The 19,685-nt window shown below is 40.6% G+C and overlaps 1 protein-coding gene across 3 annotated transcripts in view; it reads left to right on the top strand.

The window, feature by feature from the left end:
• cacna2d2a (calcium channel, voltage-dependent, alpha 2/delta subunit 2a) overlaps positions 1-19,685 on the top strand; it is a 348,071-nt gene that overhangs the window by 294,960 nt on the left and 33,426 nt on the right. For all 3 annotated transcript variants that reach the window (XM_057845730.1, XM_057845731.1, XM_057845732.1), the window contains 4 exons: positions 2,681-2,759; positions 11,741-11,790; positions 16,980-17,069; positions 17,151-17,219. In XM_057845730.1, the coding sequence (XP_057701713.1) occupies positions 2,681-2,759; positions 11,741-11,790; positions 16,980-17,069; positions 17,151-17,219 (288 nt within the window). The remainder of the gene's footprint in view (positions 1-2,680; positions 2,760-11,740; positions 11,791-16,979; positions 17,070-17,150; positions 17,220-19,685) is intronic.

The raw sequence follows: 19,685 nt of genomic DNA on the forward strand, positions 1-19,685 counted from the left end.
AATGCACCACACATCATACTCCACAGGAGAGCTCTGGCAAAGGGCGGTGGGACGGGCGGCTGGGCAGAAGCTCCATGCTGCGGTCCCACTGCCCCAAGCCAAGCTCTCCTATTTTAATGCATACATTGCACTACCCTCCCCTCACACCCCCATCACGGTGCTGGGTGATGGCTGCCAGTCGGGAACCTGGCAGCCACAGTAATAGGGTGGTAGGTGGGTCCCACACTTTTTTATATGGCGTGGCTCCTGGGGTGTGGCCTCCCCTCTGCCTCGGCTGCCGGCCGCGGGAGTAGGTTGGGGGGTCGGGTCTCCGATCTTGCATCGCCCCGTGGCAGTTCCTGGGCGTTCTCCTGCCTCCGCTTTCCCCTCTCTTCTCTGGCTGGGCATCCGCCCTGCGCTCCGTCGCGGGTCGCTGACTGGGCGCCGGTGTATCAGCGGGGTGTCGCCTGCACCGGCGGGGGACCCTGCCTTGCCTGGGGCTTGGTGGGCCGCTGGGGGTCCCGTGGCGTGCCGTGCCGGTTGGGGGGCTGCAGCTGCGGCTGTGGCTCGTGGCCCGGGTGGGCGGGCGGGGGTGGGTGTAGGCGTGGGGTTGGTGATGCGTCCCCTCCTGCCATCCCTGAAGGCCGGTTGATGGGTGCGCGGGTGGCCCGGGGGACCACCCTGGGTCCCGGGGGGGGGACGATGGCTCCTTTGCTGGGCTGCGGGAGGAGGGATGGGCTGCGCATGGCCCCCCGCCCCCGCGCCCGCCCTCCCTCCCTCCCCGGGCTGGCTGGGTGGGGGCCGTGGCCCTGGGTTGGCGCCCGCGCGGCTTCTCCGCCCGTCTGCGTGGCTGTCGCGCGCCCGGTGGGGCCTGCGTGCTGCTGGATGTGGTAGGGCATTCTCGGGTCGGGGGTCCCGGTGCCGGGATTGGCGATGCGGCGGCGTAGGGTTGGTCGCCAACGGGCTTACTCATAAGAGATTCACACGATTACTGGGTTCTAGATCACAGAACTGATTTGTGTACACTCTACCCCTTTCAATCACTTAGCTTATAGGCTTATAGACACCCCCACCCCCATTCTCCTCTTTCACTGGCCAATAGGCCCCCACATGGTGTAAACCGGAAATACATCTCGCTGACGATAGCACCAGCATATTAGTAACTAGTTTAGATGTTCAATGTATTTCTAGTTGTTGTTTGTGTATGTGTTTCTTTTCCTTCTTCTCTTGAATTTCTTTTCTTCTGTCCCCCCATAATCCCTTCCTGTTTGCTGCTTTGTCATAATAAAAAGGTATTTTGAATGATCACAATGGGAGTATGTCAGACTCTCAATGTGAAACATTAAAACTGTTCAGAATCTGGGCACTTAGACTTCCATTCTCTGTGTCAAACAGCTGAACAGGACAGGTTTAAAAGAAAAAAAGAAAAAAAAAAAAAAAAAAAAGAAAGTACTGGTGAAATCCAAAGGAAGAGAATTAAAAGGAACAAGATTCCGTATGAATGATCAATTTCCTTGCGAAATCAACGAAAGTCGCATAATCCTCTACCCAATTTTATTTATTTATTTTTTATTTATTTATTTATTTATTTATTTATTTATTTATTTATTTTTTAACCCAATTTTAAAACGGTCCAGAGCAGATGGGAAACGTGTGACAATCACTGTCAACAAATTCTACATCGACGGTCAACTATATCGAGACCAAGTGTTCACCCCATGGCTACTCTGACCAATAAGTAATCCCTAAATATTTGTAGTATGTATATAATGCTGAATTAAGCTTTGCATGTATAGATTAGGGATGCTTAATACTTTGTTTGTTCTTCCTAAACACTTCCAGTACGTATATAATGCTAAATTAAGTTGTGGGTTTTCGCCCTCCCTCCCCAGGCTGACTGGGTGGGGGCCGTGGCCCTGGGTTGGCGCCTGCGCGGTGTCTCCGTTCGTCTGCGTGGCCGTCGCGTGCTTGGTGGGGCTCGCGTGCGGCTGGATGTGATTGGGCCTGCTCAGGTGGGGTGTCCCGGTGCCGGGACTGGCGGTGGGCCGGCGTAGGGTCGGTTGCCAACGGGCTTACACTCACAAGAGATTCACACGACTACTGGGTTCTAGATCACAGAGCTGATTTGTGTACTCTCTACCCCCCCAATCACTTAGCTTATAGACTTCCCCACCCCCCTCTCCTTCTTTCCCTGGTCAACAGACCCCCCACATGGTGTCAACCGGAAATACATCCAGCAGACGATAGCACCAACATATTAATAGTTAGTGTAGGCGTTCAATGTATTTCTTGTTGTTTGTGTTTCTTTTCTTTCTTTTCTTGTGTTTCTTTTCTTCTGTCCCCCGTAACCCCTCCCTGTTCACTGCTATGTCAAAATAAACAAGATATGTTGAATGATCTCAATGGGAGTAAGTCATACTCTCAATGTGAAACATTCAAACTGTTCATAACAACCGGACACTTAGACTTCCATTGTCTGTGTCAAACAGCTGAACAGGACAGGTTTTTTAAAAAAAAATGAAGGGAAAAAAGTATCTGCTTATAGTCCGAAAATTACAGTATATATTTTGGTCTTTGACATTGTGCAGGGTTAGGTCTAAACCTTGACCTGGTTCTGTACTTTGCCTACACTACCCCACTTACCTACTTACTTATCCTAACCCATTTATCTGACACTTAATTAGTCTTTTTCTCACAACAGGTGCGTGTCTTCACCTTCTCTGTGGGTCAACATAATTATGATGTCACGCCACTGCAATGGATAGCTTGTGCCAACAAAGGTAACGCAACCTTTTTGCAATTGTGAGCTTCTTCATTGGTAGTGATTAACCAGTCGATACAGAGGTTTACCATATTGTTAGTCCTTCATTTAGAGAATTCAATCATCAAGAAAAAAGACAGTATTTAAAGGCAATCTGTGTGATGTGAATCGATAATGAATGCGCTGTCAATCGACAGCAGCGGTCTCAAATTCAATTTAAGGGGGGGCTCCAGAAAATAGTCTGTGTGAGTCAGGGCTGCACTGAAGATTCCAAAAAAGGCAAAAACGTAAGACCAAGTTATCATTAGCTTGCGCCGTGGTAAGAGTTTGAGAGAGCGATAAGAGAGATTTAATAAGAAAAAAAAAACACAGCCGGACTTTTGGGGATTTTATAGGTGAAACACAGTAATATAACAAGGGGCGCAATGCAGAAATTGCAGACATCAAGGAGTGGTCGAGACTTTCTTTTCAAATATTTCCCTTTTTAAACTTTTTTTTCCAATTTTTCTTTGTTTGGATCGATTATTTATCATCTAAAATATCGGGGAAAATGCAACAGTAACAAAAAAATACAATTAAGCGATAGTTATGAGGTAGAGATCCGTGAACTATTTACAGACACTATTTTTTTCATTGTGACGTAATTTGTTTAAAAATTTATGCGAGTGAATAATTTTTTAAAGTTTTTTTTTTTTTTTTTTAACTAAATGTTACACATCAATTAATGATTCTCAGCAAAAATGATGGACATTTCGGATAATAAATATAATTACTTACCTTCTTTATATGGATGGGTTGAAACAAAAGCGGTTCCGCAGTGTCTGTTAACGGGGGTCTCCACGGACAAATTTTTAAAAGTTTGGGGGCTTAATGCGCTATGAAACTGCTATGACAGCATATAGACATATTGTTCTATCAAAAACAAGTTCTTCTGGCTTAAAATACAGCAGTTTATTTGAAAGACCGGTGCAAGAGCAGAAACTGCTTTTTCAGCCTTGGCTGTTTCCGCCATATATAGTGTTTCCATCAGTAAATGTACATGGGCCACATTTAAACTTGACTCTGATGTCAAATTGGGGGCAGCAAAATCTCGGCCCGTGGAACTCAATGGCGTACCGCAAGCAACACGTCACTTCCGCTCATTAATATTTATGACGTTAGCTACTGTTGCTAAGGGGGAACATGCTCCTGTTTGTCCCCAATAGGAAATGAATGGAAATAGTGTACGAAGGAGATGTTTAAAGAGCTAAACCTACCAATTTTGTCCGAAAATGATATCCCTGGTGCCAAATTCACTGGTAAAGGTGTGCAAGAACATACTACATGTTCAGTTAAAGAGATGGCTTGAATGTCGAGGGCTAAAAAAGACTGAAAAATGAAATGAGCCGACCTAAGCTTAGCCTTAGCTTTTTTATTGACACCTTTTTCTGACGCCACTGACATTTTCCTGTTTCAACAATCTATCCTTTACCTCCATATGCCCCGTCTTTCCTATATGTTACATCCTCTGGTTGTCTTACGTCTCTGACTGTTCTTGGGGGAAATTAGCTATTTTTGTGTAGCGATCGCAAATCCTACTCATTGACAGCCAACGAACACTAAATTTTTTCATGACTAACAAATCTTAATTCTATAATTTATTTAGGAAAAATGTAACAGTGGCAGTCAGATACCAATTTAATATTTTTTTCCAGGTCATTTATTGTTAGACAGAAGTAGCACGGCAAAAAACGCTACGCTAAAAAATGAGTAAAAATATCAAAATGGCTTACCTCCTCGTTCTATGAAGGACCATTCCCCCCAACAAAATGTTTACTGCATATGAAAATGTGAATGGCTTCACCTTACTGGCGTTAAACGTCAGCCAAAGTTGATCCATTCTTCACATTTTTTCCTCCGAGTTTTTGGTTTCGGGAAACGTATGAAGAAAGCATCCTTCATATGTCGTAATGTCTAGAGTCGTTTCTACAAGTTCCATAGTAGCAGTGTTTGATCGGCATGTTCGTTTATGAAAGATTACCGGAGAAAACAACCAGAAATATAATGGGTTGTATGCAAAGGCGCATCTATAATGTCTCACTTCCGCTTTACGATGCGAAATAAAAATAAAATAGAAATAGCATTCGTGCAGTACCCAATTGGACCCCAAGCTGCAGGTTAGAGATCGATTGTCTACAAGCTTTTAACTCATTTGCTTCAGTTTGCAGTCATAGACGTCTAATACATTTGATCAGTTCAAACGAATTGGATGCATATTGCACTCAATGGCAGCCAACGGGTTAATAATACTGTAAGCAATGAATAAAGATACGAAAAAGTTGTACTTCTGACAGTATCAAAGTAGACTTTATTTCCTTTCAGCTCAGTTATTTTTAATTTTCTCCCTTTTATGTATCTATTTGTCGTGGCTCCATCTGAAAGCGCCTTTATGAGGTCTCGGCCGTCTCAGCGAACTTCAGACCTATCTCGTCAGGCGTTATTAATTAGTAGGAGCGGCGTCTGCCTACAGGGTGATTAGCTCGTCATCTCCGTGTCAGACTGAGCCGAGTGCCAAGGATTATGACTGCCGGCTTTTCACCTCCGGAGCGATTAGCGAGCCCCTAATGTCTGCAGCAACGTAAAATAATGGCGTTGACACGCGTGTCTCATCTGGGACATGTCCTCCTCACATCTTCTGGACTTATTGGACCAATGAGACCCCACATAACGAGGAAAAATGTTCCAAAAAACTGAATTTGATTAGGGTTGTGCAAACTTTTTATCCTCACAACTTTCTGAATTGGTAATGCATGTAAAAGTGTGTGCCTTATGTATGCACGGGATACCTTCACGCCGTGGCAAAGTTCACCACGTGTCAGAAATAACAAGAGTCATCGCAGGGTTTTTAAAATTCAGCTGACGGCGTGTGCCGCCTTGCGCCTCTTTGTATAAACACTGGTGGCTTTAATAACTTGGCGAGCGGCACGCTCATTGACCCAGGCACACGCTCTCCTCCATTTCTAATCACACAGCAGCGGCAGAGCCCAAGAGGTTTGCCGTTCCCGCTATTTCATGCTGCGGCACCAGGTCAGCTCAGCCGTGTCTGCACATAACGCCATTTTGTTTCTAATAATACAGGGAATTTTAGACTGGATTAAAACCTAAAGACTATTGGAATTGGGAAAACAAATGGTTCTGGCATGTACAGCTTTCTCTCATGGTTGACACTAGAATTTATACAGTGGTACCTCGACATACGATAATTTCGACACACAATCTTTTCAAAATCCGACGTAAAATTTGACTCGCCATTTGTTTCTACATCCGATGACATGCTCGAAATACGACGATTTATGACAGCGCTGCAGTTTCTTTGTTTTCCCACAAGGCTGACTCACAGTGGATTTTCTTGTGAGAGAAATAAACATGGGTTCCAAGAATGTTAGTGCAAGTGGTGAAAAAAACGGAAAAAGGTGAGGCTTACCATTGAAATGAAGATGGAAATTATACAAAAATATGAGCGTGGTGTGCGCGTCCGTGAATTGGCTCGACAATACGATCTCGACAGTCCTCCTCCGACCTCCCGTACGCCAGTCTATATACAAGGGGTATTCAAAAAGTAATGCAACCAACTTTATTTTGTACAAACAAATTATAATAGCAATATGTATTATACATCAAAAGAAAGGTACAAGTGCGAGGATTACATTTATACTTCTCCACATAGTCTCCACCTCTCTCAAGAGCTACAGTCCACCTATGAACGAGGGCATGTATACCAGTGTTGTAGAACTCAGTTGATCTCTAAGCAAATTCTTGACAGCAGTTTTCACTTCATCGTCATTGCCATATCGGTTGCCCCGGAGTCAATTTTCATTGGACCATAGAGGAGGTAGTCTGACGGTGCCAAATCAGAAGAAAATGGCGGATGTGGTATCACAGTCCATCCAAATGAAGTGATGACCTACATGGTCCTGATGCTTGTGTGAGGACGTGCATTGTCATGCTGGAGGAGCACATTTGCCATGTCCAAGTTGGTCCGAACACGTTGAATTCTTGCTTTGAGCTTCATAAGAGTCTCAATGTATACCTCAGAGTTAATGGTTTCCCCCTTCGGCAAAAAAATCCACAATGATTACACCTTGAGAATCCCAAAAAACGGTGGCCATAATTTTCCCACCTGATTTTTGGGCCTTGAACTTTTCCGGCTTATCAGCTATGCTGGCTTTACCCACCTCTTCGTAGTCTTCAGTACTGTTTTTGAATCGCTGTACCCATCATTTTACAGTACTATAGTCTATGATATCATCCTTGTAGACATTTTCCAGCCGATTGTGAATCCTCAGAGGGGTTTCTCCCTCTGCAACAAGGAATTTGATTACAGCTCTTTGTTTCTGACAAGCTTCAGGAGGGGCAGCCATTTTGGAAGCTAGTTTAAGCTTTAAAAATCTGAAAATAAGAAAAACAAATATAACAATCGCAAAAAGGTGTGTCCTATCATGTTTGTGCCAAATATAAACAAGATTGGTAAAATCCTGTACGAGCAATGCACTTGAGAGCATTACTTTTTGAATGCCCCTCGGAAGTTAAGGTGACAATTATTATTGTGGTAACATCGCCAGCTTCATCAAGTTTTTAATCATTAATTTCAGAACTTGTTCAACACATTATGCCTATTGTCCGCCGCAGCTGAACATGAAAAGTGAAAGTAAAAAGTCCTCTCTCACTCAGCCACGTGGTGTGTTCAGCCCCCGCAAAACACATTCGGCACATTAGAACCCAATTCATTACATTATTACAGGAATTATTATAATATTATTATTCCAATTTTTATTTATTTTTTTATTTGTTTTGTTTTGCTATATGTAATTGCCATTTGCAATAGTGCCAGCAGTATTTATTAAGGATTTAGTGTAGGTTTTCGGGCTATGGAACGAATTGATGGAATTACAATGTATTCTTATGGGAAAATCCTGCTCGACATACGACCATTTCGATTTACAAATAAGGTCCTGGAACAAATTAACTTCGTATGTAGAGGTACCACTGTACTCGATTTGGTCAGTTGTCAACGCACAATCTAAACTATTGAATTGGTCTAGCATTTTCGATTGTAGGCCTTAGACATTTTTATATGAAATCACTGAGTGGTGTGTGGGTCACTCAACATGCCACACACTACAGGATAATCGTTCAGTTTTTAGTTACATAGCATAATCTAGAGTTTTACTGACACTAATTCTGATTGAAAGATAGTAGGACTGTAGGAAAATGCTTAATTTTGGCATATTGATAAGGTAGTGCATACAGTTTTTCACAATGTTTACATTCCTCTATGTAGTGTCCGATGAACTCTGTGTTGACCACACATGAAAATTTGCTATTGTAATGTTTTTTTTTTTTTTTTTTTTTTTTACGGAATTATCATTATTAGAGCATTTTCCAAGCAAATCATAGACCAAAAAAATCCTTCTTAACACACCCTACACCACAGAATAATTACTCAGGAGGATCTTTTGCAGACATCCGATAATCAGGCTTTTGCTGGTTTTGATGTGAAAACTGTTAAATTCAAGCTAGATTATCGTTACGTGCGTACACATGTAATGATTCTCTTAACCCACTCTACACCTGAGAATCATCACTCAGGGTAATCTTTTACATACATCTGATAATTCTGCTTTTGGTTGTTTTGATGTGAAAAATGGTCAGATTAGGACATTATCATTATCATTGTGTGTGCGGACAGTTACTCTTAACAAACCCTACACCAGAGGAAACTCACTTAAAATTATGTTTTTGAAAAAAATGATTTTTAAAATTTTGAAAATTAGGCAGGTTATCAGACAGATTAACATTATGTGTGTACATGTGAACAGTTTGGCTAAAAATAGAATTCAAACCAATGCAATTAACTCATGCCCTGCATACCCAGGTACAGTTGTGGTCAAAAGTTTACATACACTTGTGAAGAACATAATGTCATGGCTCTCTTGAGTTTCCAGTTATTTCTACAACTCTGATTTTGTTAGGTTTTGTGTTGGTTTCTCCTAGTGTGACTTGTCCCTGTGATTACCCATTGCTCTCACCTGTGTGGGTTTTCCCAGTGTATCCTGCAATCTGCATCCACCTGTGTTACCCAACTGTTTCTCGTCTCGTTACCCCTTGTCTGCGTATATAATGACCCAGTTTCTTGTCACTCCTTGTTGCGTCATTGTCTATGTCCGTCTTTGCCAAAGTCGAGTCCGTTCCACGCCCTCGTGTACCAGTCCCTCTGTTTAAGTAAGTTTTGGTTTGAACCTTGCCTTTTGATCCCTAGTCTTTTTGTTTGTACTTTGTGCTTTTGTCAGTTATAATTAAAACCATTTTTTGAGTTCTCTGCCACCTGCTTTGCTGCTTTTGTTTCCCTGCATTTGGGTCCCCACAACCTGCCTGCCTGCCCGCACTCGCTGACAGATTTTTCTCCGATAGAGTGATTGGAACAGATACTTCTTTGTCACAAAAAACATTCATGAAGTTTGGTTCTTTTATTACTTTATTATGGGTTAACAGAAAAAGTGATCAAATCTGCTGGGTCAAAAATATACATACATGGATCTGAAAAAGCGAATCATTGACTTGAACAAGTCAGGAAAGTCACTTGGAGCCATTTCAAAGCAGCTGCAGGTCCCAAGAGCAACAGTACAAACAATTGTTTGTAAGTATAAAGTGCATGGCACTGTTTTGTCAGAAAACACAAGCTATCACCTGCTGCTGAGAGAAAATTGGTCAGGAGGGTGAAGATTCAGCCGAGAATCACCAAAAAGCAGATCTGCCAAGAATTAGAAGCTGCTGGAACACAGGTGTCAGTGTCCACAGTCAAGCGTGTTTTGCATCTCCATGGACTGAGAGGCTGCTGTGCAAGAAGGAAGCCCTTGCTCCAAAAGCGGCACCTTAAGGCTCGACTGAAGTTTGCTGCTGATCACATGGACAAAGATAAGACCTTCTGGAGGAAAGTTCTGTGGTCAGACGAAACAAAAATCGAGCTGTTTGGCCACAATGCCCAGCAATATGTTTGGAGGAGAAAAGGTGAGGCCTTTAACCCCAAGTACACCATGCCTACCGTCAAGCACGGTGGTGGTAGTATTATGCTGTGGGGCTGTTTTGCTGCCAATGGAACTGGTGTTTTACAGAGAGTAAATGGGATAATGAAGAAGGAGGATTACCTTCAAATTCTTCAAGATAACCTAACGTCATCAGCCCAAAGATTGGGTCTTGGGCGCAGTTGGGTGTTCCAACAGGACAATGACCCCAAACACACATCAAAAGTGGTAATGGAATGGCTAAATCAGGCTAGAATTATTAATTATTTAAATTATTATTAGAATTATTTTCGAATGGCCTTCCCGAAGTCCCGACTTAAACCCCATTGAGAACTTGTGGACCATGGTGAAGAAACAAGTCCATGTCAGAAAGCCATCAAATTTAACTAAACTGCACCAATTCTGTCAAGAGGAGTGGTCAAAGATTCAACCAGAAGCTTGCCAGAAGCTTGTGGATGGCTACCAAAAGCGCCTAATTGAAGTGAAAATGGCCAAGGGACATGTTACCAAATATTAGCGCTGCTGTATATATATTTTTGACCCAGCAGATTTGATCACTTTTTTCTGTTCACCCATGATAAAGTCATAAAAGAACCAAACTTCATGAATGTTTTTTGTGACAAAGAAGTATCTGTTCCAATCACTCTATCAGAGAAAAATCAGAGTTGTAGAAATAACTGGAAACTCAAGAGAGCCATGACATTATGTTCTTCACAAGTGTATGTAAACTTTTGACCACAACTGTATATACCTTATGTATATCACAGAGTATGTGGTATTATAGTAAGATGAATACAATTTATATCAATAACACCCATTAATTCAATCCCAGCCATTTTCACCGGAGCAAGGCCCTTCTCTCCCGGCCATTTTACTGGATTTTGACTGATTTTGCAAGGCCCACAAAAAATTCTGTTCTATTGCTATATAAACATGGAACCCACCAAAAGAAAGATTACTCTCTTCTTTCAGCAGAAAAAAAAGTAAGTTCATATCTTTTTCCATTCTTTAGAAATCAGCATTAGAAAATAGCTTAGTTTGAGCAATTTTCCAATTTCTGATGAAAAAACGGAGAAAATGAGCTTTTTGTAAACGCAAAAATTTCAAACATAACTTTGACTTTAACACGGCTATTTTTTGCTTCAGTGACATCCCAAACATCTGAATAACGTTTTCCTTTTACAAAATAACATGAACAACCAGCCAAATAGAGCTTTTGATAGCAAAGTAACAATTTATTCACACTTACCTAACTGAGAGATGACGTTTGGTGGCTGCGACAGCAGTTAAACTTTTCCCTCATTGCCGACTGTCTCGTAAAGATGGACTTTTTTTTTAGTCTTTTTTTTGTGGTGACCACTGTCTCGTTCGCCTGGGGAACTTATGTTCCTGGGGGGGAACTGGTTTGGCCGTGCGCGTTTCGCGCAGGACACTCAAGCGTGCGGTGGACCTGAGCAGCAAGCTGCGGAGGGGCCCTGCTAACTTCCCTAATAAAGTTGTACTGTTTGAATTGGGTTGTGGGGTCTTAACAAATGCGCTACTGCCCTCCAGTGGCCAGTTTTATTGCTTTAAAATTGGTTTTGAGGCTTGTTTTTTGTTTCGGCGATAGATCGGAAGCTCTAGATGCTTCTTGTATAAAAAAACGCAAAAGACGTATAGATACGTTTGTGGGACAGTTAAGCATTTAAAAATAGAACGTCTTTATACGTTTCTGGGAGCAACTGAGTTAACAGTGACAGACATCAACTTCATTTGAATACTCGCTGCTAACCCTCCCTGTCCAAATGGATTGGACGTCAATCGCAGTCAATGGCAGCCAATGAGTTGAACTCTGTAAAATATAATGAAAACATTTGGAGGCCAAACTATATCACAATTTAGTGGCTAGACGTTAGTATCCTATTGGGTGATTATTATTGATGTGTGCTTTTGTTTTCAGGGTACTACTTTGAAATCCCATCGATCGGAGCCATCCGAATCAACACCCAGGTGAGCTATACCAGATTACAACACGACTTTATGAAAATGAATGAAGATGACTTTTGAGGAGGCTCATTTCCTTCTCTATCTGCTCAATGGTTACGACACAGTAATGTGCCTCGGGCCTTTTATAACACAGTCTTCTCAGGTGGACGACTTTACAAGAAAAGTAAGTGTTTCACATGAATTAGGCCCTGACTTCTTTTCTACAAAGAGTTTTCCTTTCACCCCTTAACACACACCATGGGTTCCCTCTCGCTTGCTTGAGGCATGGCAAGCTTACAGAGACCCTGCGGTGAAGCTCATTTCAATTGTAGAAATTCACACACACTTTTCTATGCCCCTTCAGAGCCACAGGAGTCCCACAAGACACTGTCAGCAGTAACAGACAGCTCAAAAATGAGTCTTAATCTTTGAATCGCTGTAGTTATTATTCGCGCAAAGAAACGTCTTTTTGAGGAGCCTTAATATACCCTGAAACACAAATCAATTTTTGTAACTGTGTGTATTCTCAGGAAAATCTGTCTTTTAGCAACACTAAACACTACAAAATCACTCAGTAGTAGTTGTAGGAAAAATAAATTGCGTTCAATACAAGTTGCAGGTATTAAGACAGATGCACAAAAAAAGTTTCAAGAACCAATGCCCAAAAATTTGAGCAGAAAATTGGCCATTATGGCTGTCTGAAAAAGGTATTTTAGGAAGATTTCATAGTTTATACTTTTATAATTTTTCTTTGAAATACTCTCAAATGAAACTAGCACTGACTCGGTCATCTAATTTTTAGGGTTTGCCAAAACCAAGTCCCTATCTGGTATTACAAATCTTTTTTTTTTTTTTTTTTTAAATTTATTTAGCGAATCAGTTGTGTAGCACAAAATGACGTTGCAAACAAATAACATTTGAATTTACTTTTACATAAATGAGCTCATACAAAAAAAATTAAATCTTGAATTGCATTAAAAACCAAATCTCTTACAAGGTCAGTAAATCAAATTTATAGTACAATAGCGTACCACACAAATGCTATTTTTAGACCGTGACGTCGCCATCGTAATGCAGAAGTGGGTCATTATAGACGCGCTCACATACAATCCATGTTGTTTCTGCTTGTTTTCTCTGGTAATCTTTCAAAAATAAAATGCCGATCAAACACTGCTGCAATGGAAATTGTAGAAACGACTGTAGAAATTACAACATATGACGGATGTTTTCCTCATACGTTTCCCGAAACCAAAAACTCTGAAGAAAAAAATGTGAGGAATGGATCAACTTAGGCGGACGTCCAAAAGACCAGCAAGGTGAAGCCATTCACATTTCATATGCAGTAAACATTTTGTTGGGGGCCATGGTCCTACAGAGGACAAAGAGGTAAGCCATTATGATATTTTGACTTATTTTTTAGCGTGGCGTTTTGCCGTGCGGTTTCTGTCTGAAAATGAATGACCTGAAAAAAAATAAAATGGTATCTGACTGCCACTGTTACCTTTTCTATTGTGAAAAAACACCTTTCGTAAGGGAGAAGTGTAAATAAATTATAGAATTACGATTTGTTTTAAATAAAAAATTAAAAGTGTTTGTTGGCTGTCACCGAGTAGAATTTGCGATCGCTACAAAAAAATAGCAATGTAAGTTGCCCCCAAGAACAGTCAGAGACGTAAGACAACCAGAGGATATAATATATAAGAAAGGGTATATGGTGGTAAAGGATAGATTGTTGAAACAAGAGAATGTCATTGTCAGTGGCGTAAGAAAAAGGTGTCGATAAAAAAGCTAAGGCTAAGCTTAGGTCGGCTTGTTTCATTTTTCCGTCTTTTTCAGCCCTCGACACTCAAGCCATCTCTGTAACTGAACACTTGTATGTTCTCCCACATCTTTACCAGTGAATTTTGCACCAGGGACATCATTTTCGGACAGAATTGGTAGGTTTAGTTCAGTAAACATCACGTTCATACACTATTTCCATTCATTTACCATTGACAAACGGGAGGTTGACCCGCCTAGCCGCAATTGCTAACGTCATGAATATTAATGAACAAAAGTGACGTGTTGCTTGCAGTACGCCCTTGAAACTGAAGTGCTTAGCTCCACTTCTAAAAATACAGAAACCAAAAACTTCTTGTTCAGCCAATTCCAATCTTTTGAAAATGAGGTGACCTTGCCCAATTTCCAATCATGTGATTGGATGGGAAACATGTTTAAATATAACCCAATCAGAAGTAGTAATTATTGTGTCGTTGTTGTGCTTGATCCTTGCGTGTGACCAATCAGCAACCCTCTGCCTTCGTTCTCACCCAGGTTTAGTTTATTAAGTAGACAATTAGTTTCTGGACCTGCTCCCTGTTCGCTTATTTACTTTTTCTTGAAATTGGGCCCACATAGCCTTGCTCCATGCCTGCCCGCCCCACAAATGACAGAAGTCTTCTCTAACATTCTCAATCAAACATGAGAATTGTTCTCTTTGTGAAGGCAATATTCTTATTCGTATCTTTGCCTTAGTAGACTTCCTGGCGTGATGGAAGCTATTAGACGAAGCAATGGAGATAATGGCCCCTAATCACCAAGCAGGGCCACTGTGACTTTAAATGTCTCTGGCTCCTTTGCACCACAAATTTGTGCTCGCTACCATTTTTATGTGCTCTAGATTGTTCTAGCCAAGCGTAAAATTTCCCCTATACCCCGTGAAAAGGTCTGGCTGTCACTGTCCTGATGGAATATCTCCGCGCAGAGCGTTTAAGCGGACTTTTATCGAGCTAATAATAGAATAGGTTACGCCTGTCAGCGTCTCCCGGTTCGGCCGATGAAAGCAAACAGTCAGGAGCTTGGCGCCGACATGGACGTGTGCTCGGACAGGCCGCCTCCACATGTGTATTTCAGGGGTATATATGTAAAGGTCAAAATTTACAGTCATATTTCCTTTTCTTTGCATTCACTGCATCGCGACTACCTTTATTGTATTCTGTGGAAGAGAAAGGATTTCACTGATTTACTGCCATTGCCGACCATAGATGTCCAATCCATTTGACAGTTAAAAAGTATTGTACATCTATCGCTGTCAATGGCAGTTAATTAGTTAGACCTAGATACGTAGATCAACTCATTTTTATCACGGGCTACATCTATATTGCCCAGAAAATTTGCAAAGCCTGGTGATACGGCCCATTGGCAGCCCACCATATCTTGGGGAATTAAAAGTAAAATTGACAAGATTTTTGAAATTATGACTATTTATGTGTCATTATAAGCTATGTATTAAGAGTACTTAAACGTATCGGCAGTTTCACAGTTCTAACAAACAAACAAAAATACAATGCAATTCAGTGCAATGGCAGAAAGCTGGGATAGGTATTTTCACATATTAACGATAAGATGTCACCATTGAGCATTCAAACATATCATCAGACAATCTTAAAAGGCAATTAAAATATGTATGCTTTTTATAATTTAATTTGTAGCACTGTTCTAGCCTGAAATGGGGCAAGTAAGCCTGGCGGAAACCTTACACATAAATAAATGTATGATTGTCTTAAATTATTTCTGAATATTTTTTATATTCACAACAAATTGAATGACACCTTGTTGTGAAGTTAGAGGCAAGAAAACAACATTTTGTTCCATAAAATATTCCATTTATTTGAAAAGGGCGATTTGGTAACAGAATTTAGGTATTTTAAATGACTTACCGTTTTTAAAACTGACAACCTGCAATTTTGGTAATTTAGACTGAAAAAAATCCATATTGATGCAAATGATTGGCTTTTGTGGGCCACACATAATGATATGAGGGGCCAGATCTGGCCCCGGGGCGTTGAGTTTGACACCTGTGATCTGTCTGGATCTAATTATCTGTTCCAGATGAGGAAATGATCATTTCTTTAAGATGTGACACTCGCATTACTAAAAAATAGAATAAAGTAGAAACAAGGTTTTTGAATTATTTTTCATGATGGCAGCCTCCATGTTAACCCAAAATTGTGTGGGCTCCAGAATATCTCTCAAAGCATTCTAAATAAGTTAGACTCAAGGCATCGATACCAGAGGCAAATGCTGTAAGACTGCAAAGGAAGCTCAGGTTCCCCCAAAATGTCAAAAAATAAGTGATCAAATGTATATTGTTGTGTGTACATGACTAAATATGCGCTACAATGCGCTAAACTTTTGTTCAGAATTAGCGTCTTATCACCGGTTACGATGCGGCTTGCTTTTCATTCATTCACGCAACTTCACAGTCCTTTGAACAGTGTGGAAGTTGTGCTTCTCCAGAGTTATGAGTACATTGTTCCACTACAGCGAAACAAGACGAGTCATTAGCTAAAGGCTGGGTTGATTCCGCAAATCGAATGCTCTGCGTCTCTGGGGCTCTATGGGCAGTGGGCGGGGCTCGACTGGCCCGGACACTCTGGTTCCCTGCATGATGATTGGATGATCTGTCTGAGGCTGAATCCCTTATTGAATGACAGCAAAATGAGCGAATCAGTAATCTTGTCGTATTAACATCCACGAGAGGCATTTTTCAATTTTCATTCTGTTTTCAGAGTTGAACCGTAGACTTTCATAATCATCCTAGCGAAAAATCAAGCATATTTCTGGAGGGTTTTTTTTTCTATTGTAGCTGCTTGTGTTTGGAGACTTGACTTCTGGCACTCTAGTTTCTTTATCTACCAAGCAGCAGGTGCTGCTTAGCCTCTCTACAGTCACAAAGCACTCAGAGGCAGAAACAGTTTGAGCTTCCCATCATTGAAAGACCGGCGACAAGCATCAAACCACAAAGGCACACTCTCCCTAAAAATATTTAGCTTTTTCCAAAATGAGCATGAATGAATAGTTTAAAAAAAGATGGCTCTGCATATGACTTATTAATTTTATTTCTAACACTTCGGCGCAATTCACAATACGCCACGGGAATTTTTGTCACAATGCCAGCGTTGACATAAGAGCCTGGAGGAGAAATGGCCCTGTTTGCACATCATGCCTTTGACGCCCATTAATGTGTTTTTAATAGCTACTTCATAATGATGAACTATAGCCTTGAGTGGCTTGTCCAGGCTTTATGCAGCCGAGAGTGTCCCTCGCTTTAGTGGCCACCAAGAGACAAGCTCTTATAGTTTTACGAATATATGAAGGCTCCCTTGTTTTAACACAGGAAAAGCTCTATAAAACTTGAGCATGTGTGTTTTTGATCGCCCCTGTGTTGTCAGGAGTACCTTGATGTCCTGGGACGACCCATGGTGCTGGCCGGGTCCAGAGCCAAGCAAGTGCAGTGGACCAATGTTTATCAGGATGCTTTGGTGAGAGGAAAACACAGAGAGATTATTACAAGGAATTCAAGTCTTGATGATAATTTTGTTTGTTTCATTTTGTTATTTTAGGGTTTGGGCCTGGTCATCACAGGGACCATGCCAGTCTTTAATCTAACTGCTGATAGTACAAGCGCACAGGTACAATACATAAAAGGAAGCTTGCATTTCATTAAAAATATGAAAATGGATTTCATTGCTTTCAGAGGATGAATAAATTGTCTACAGTATCTTAACGTTAACTTACCTCCTCCTATCTTTTCTCTTTTCTATTTATCTCCGAACTTTTCCCTTATAGCTACATCTTTCTTTCCGCTGTCTTTCCAACTTACATTTTCTTTACTCCCACCTAGAACCTTTAAACAAAGTACATGTAACTGATAGGTCGTTTTTCCAATATGAAAAGCGCTCTATAAATAAAATGTATTATATTGCTTGTTTGTTTTTTAATGAAAAAAATGAGCAATTGATGCTAGGTCTGTAAATCACCAATTTCATGACAATATGATATCGATACTTTGGACAACGATATGATCTTTGCTGATTTTACAGAGTCTGCCACAGTTCAATTCCATTCAAGAGCTTTACTGTTAGCTTGATTAAAGCTTTAATTTAATGCTATATTGCGTACACATTACAATAGTTCTATTTGAATTAAAGCAATAAAATAATGGGAAGCAATTTGATGTTTTTGATAATTTTGTTACTGGAGCATTTCAGAGATTTGAATTTTTTAAAAAAACCATTCATTTAAAAAAAATAATAATAAGTTCACGTGAACTACGGCCACCTGGCTCCCTAAACGTATCATGAGTCTAGAGCAGAGGTGGACAAACTAGTCCTCATGGGCCGCTGTGGATCCTGGTCTTTGTTACAACTGTTCCAGCAGAGGCAGTTTAACCAATGAGGCAATCAACTGATTGCACATGTAAGCAGTATTGTTAATCTTACTTTAAAAAAGTAATTAATTACAATTACAAATTACCTCTCCCAAAAAGTAATTGCATTACTCAGTTACCTCAATGGAAGAGTAATTAGTTACTTGGGAAGTAACTGGTGATAATTTTCATGTTTTGTTTTTTTTTTTCTCAAAAAAAAAAAAAAAAAAAAAAAACGTCACACTATGTGAAGTTTAAAAGGTTTTTGGGACAATTGGCCCTTGCTCAATTCTTTACCCTAATTTACCCTTTACCCTGAATCAACCGTTAAAAGTTGTTAAAATTGCCCCCATTAATGCATTAGTTCCCATGTGGAAGTTTTAAAACTGTTTCATCATTTAAAGATAGATTCAGGTCAAGATTTTGCCGATTTAAGAGTATTTTAGATAAAAAGTTACTTAAGTTCGCTAGGAAGGTTCTCTACAACAGAGCCTTCCTAGGAAGTCTACTGCTTTAAGATGGCGGATGTTTACTAACGCATCTAGTTCCTATACTGAACATGTTGCTAACGCCGCCGTGTCTGTCATTTCGCATCTAGTTCCATATATATATGTGACATCTACCATGTCTACCATATCTACCATATCATGTGGGCGTAGTTTGTAGGCTATCGACTACAGTTAGGTATTATTGGAGCCACCTAGCATCGCGTTTGCTCGGCGTCGCAACTTTTTGCCTCCTCCCCACTCCTGCTCTTCTCTGTCGTCTCAGTGAGTCCGTCTCCCTCAGGCTTTTCTTGCATCATTTAAGCAATATAGTAACGCATAGTAACGCACGCCTTTCCATCGTCAGTAATGGTAACTGCGTTGCCAAGATGAGAAAAGTAATTAATTAGATTACTCACTACTGAAAAAAATAACGCCATTAGTAACGCCGTTATATTGTAATGCCATTATTAACAACACTGCTTGGAAGACACCATGTTGGTGAAAATGTGTCCTCTTGATGGGTTGCAACGAAAACCCGCACTCAATGCGGCCCTTTGTGGAATACTTTGCCCACCGCTGGTCTAGAGACATGATAAGCTCACACAAAGAATGTGCATTACCTTGACTGGAGTCGGAACCTACAGGTAACAATAAGTACACAATCTGCAGACATTTTTTTAATCGGGCTCTAAGGATCAATGTGTATTCATATATGGACTGTATCTACCAACTTTCGTTCTGATCTGTCCATGCATAACGGAGGAGTAGCCATATTAGTCAGTGTACTCACCAGGATGAACAACAAAGCAAGTGAAATCTTGAGCCTTCCCTCCGGGCGGTCTAAAAACTGCATGTCTTAACAGATAACCATGTTCATTGATTTTTTGCATTGGATTCATTTCAATTCGATTGTGCTTAACCAATCAAAAACTCAATCCAGATCGATTTATTGTTACATGTTACATGGACTAAATGATAATCAGTGTTGTTATTTACCGTATTGGCCCGAATATAAGACGGCCCTGTTTATAAGACGACCCCCTCTTTTCCAAGACTCAAGTTTGAAAAAAGACTTTTTGAACACCAAATCATTTTTTATACAGAAAATAATTACAGTACATCTGAAACAAAGGATTATAATAATATATTGGAGAGAAAAAGCATGTTATTTTGCCTCATTCAAATCTTAATATCTGAACATTTAAATATACAGTATAATCTAAAGTGCAATCACATTCGTA

This window comes from Corythoichthys intestinalis, chromosome 9, assembly GCF_030265065.1.
Source record: "Corythoichthys intestinalis isolate RoL2023-P3 chromosome 9, ASM3026506v1, whole genome shotgun sequence".
NCBI lineage: Eukaryota > Metazoa > Chordata > Actinopteri > Syngnathiformes > Syngnathidae > Corythoichthys > Corythoichthys intestinalis.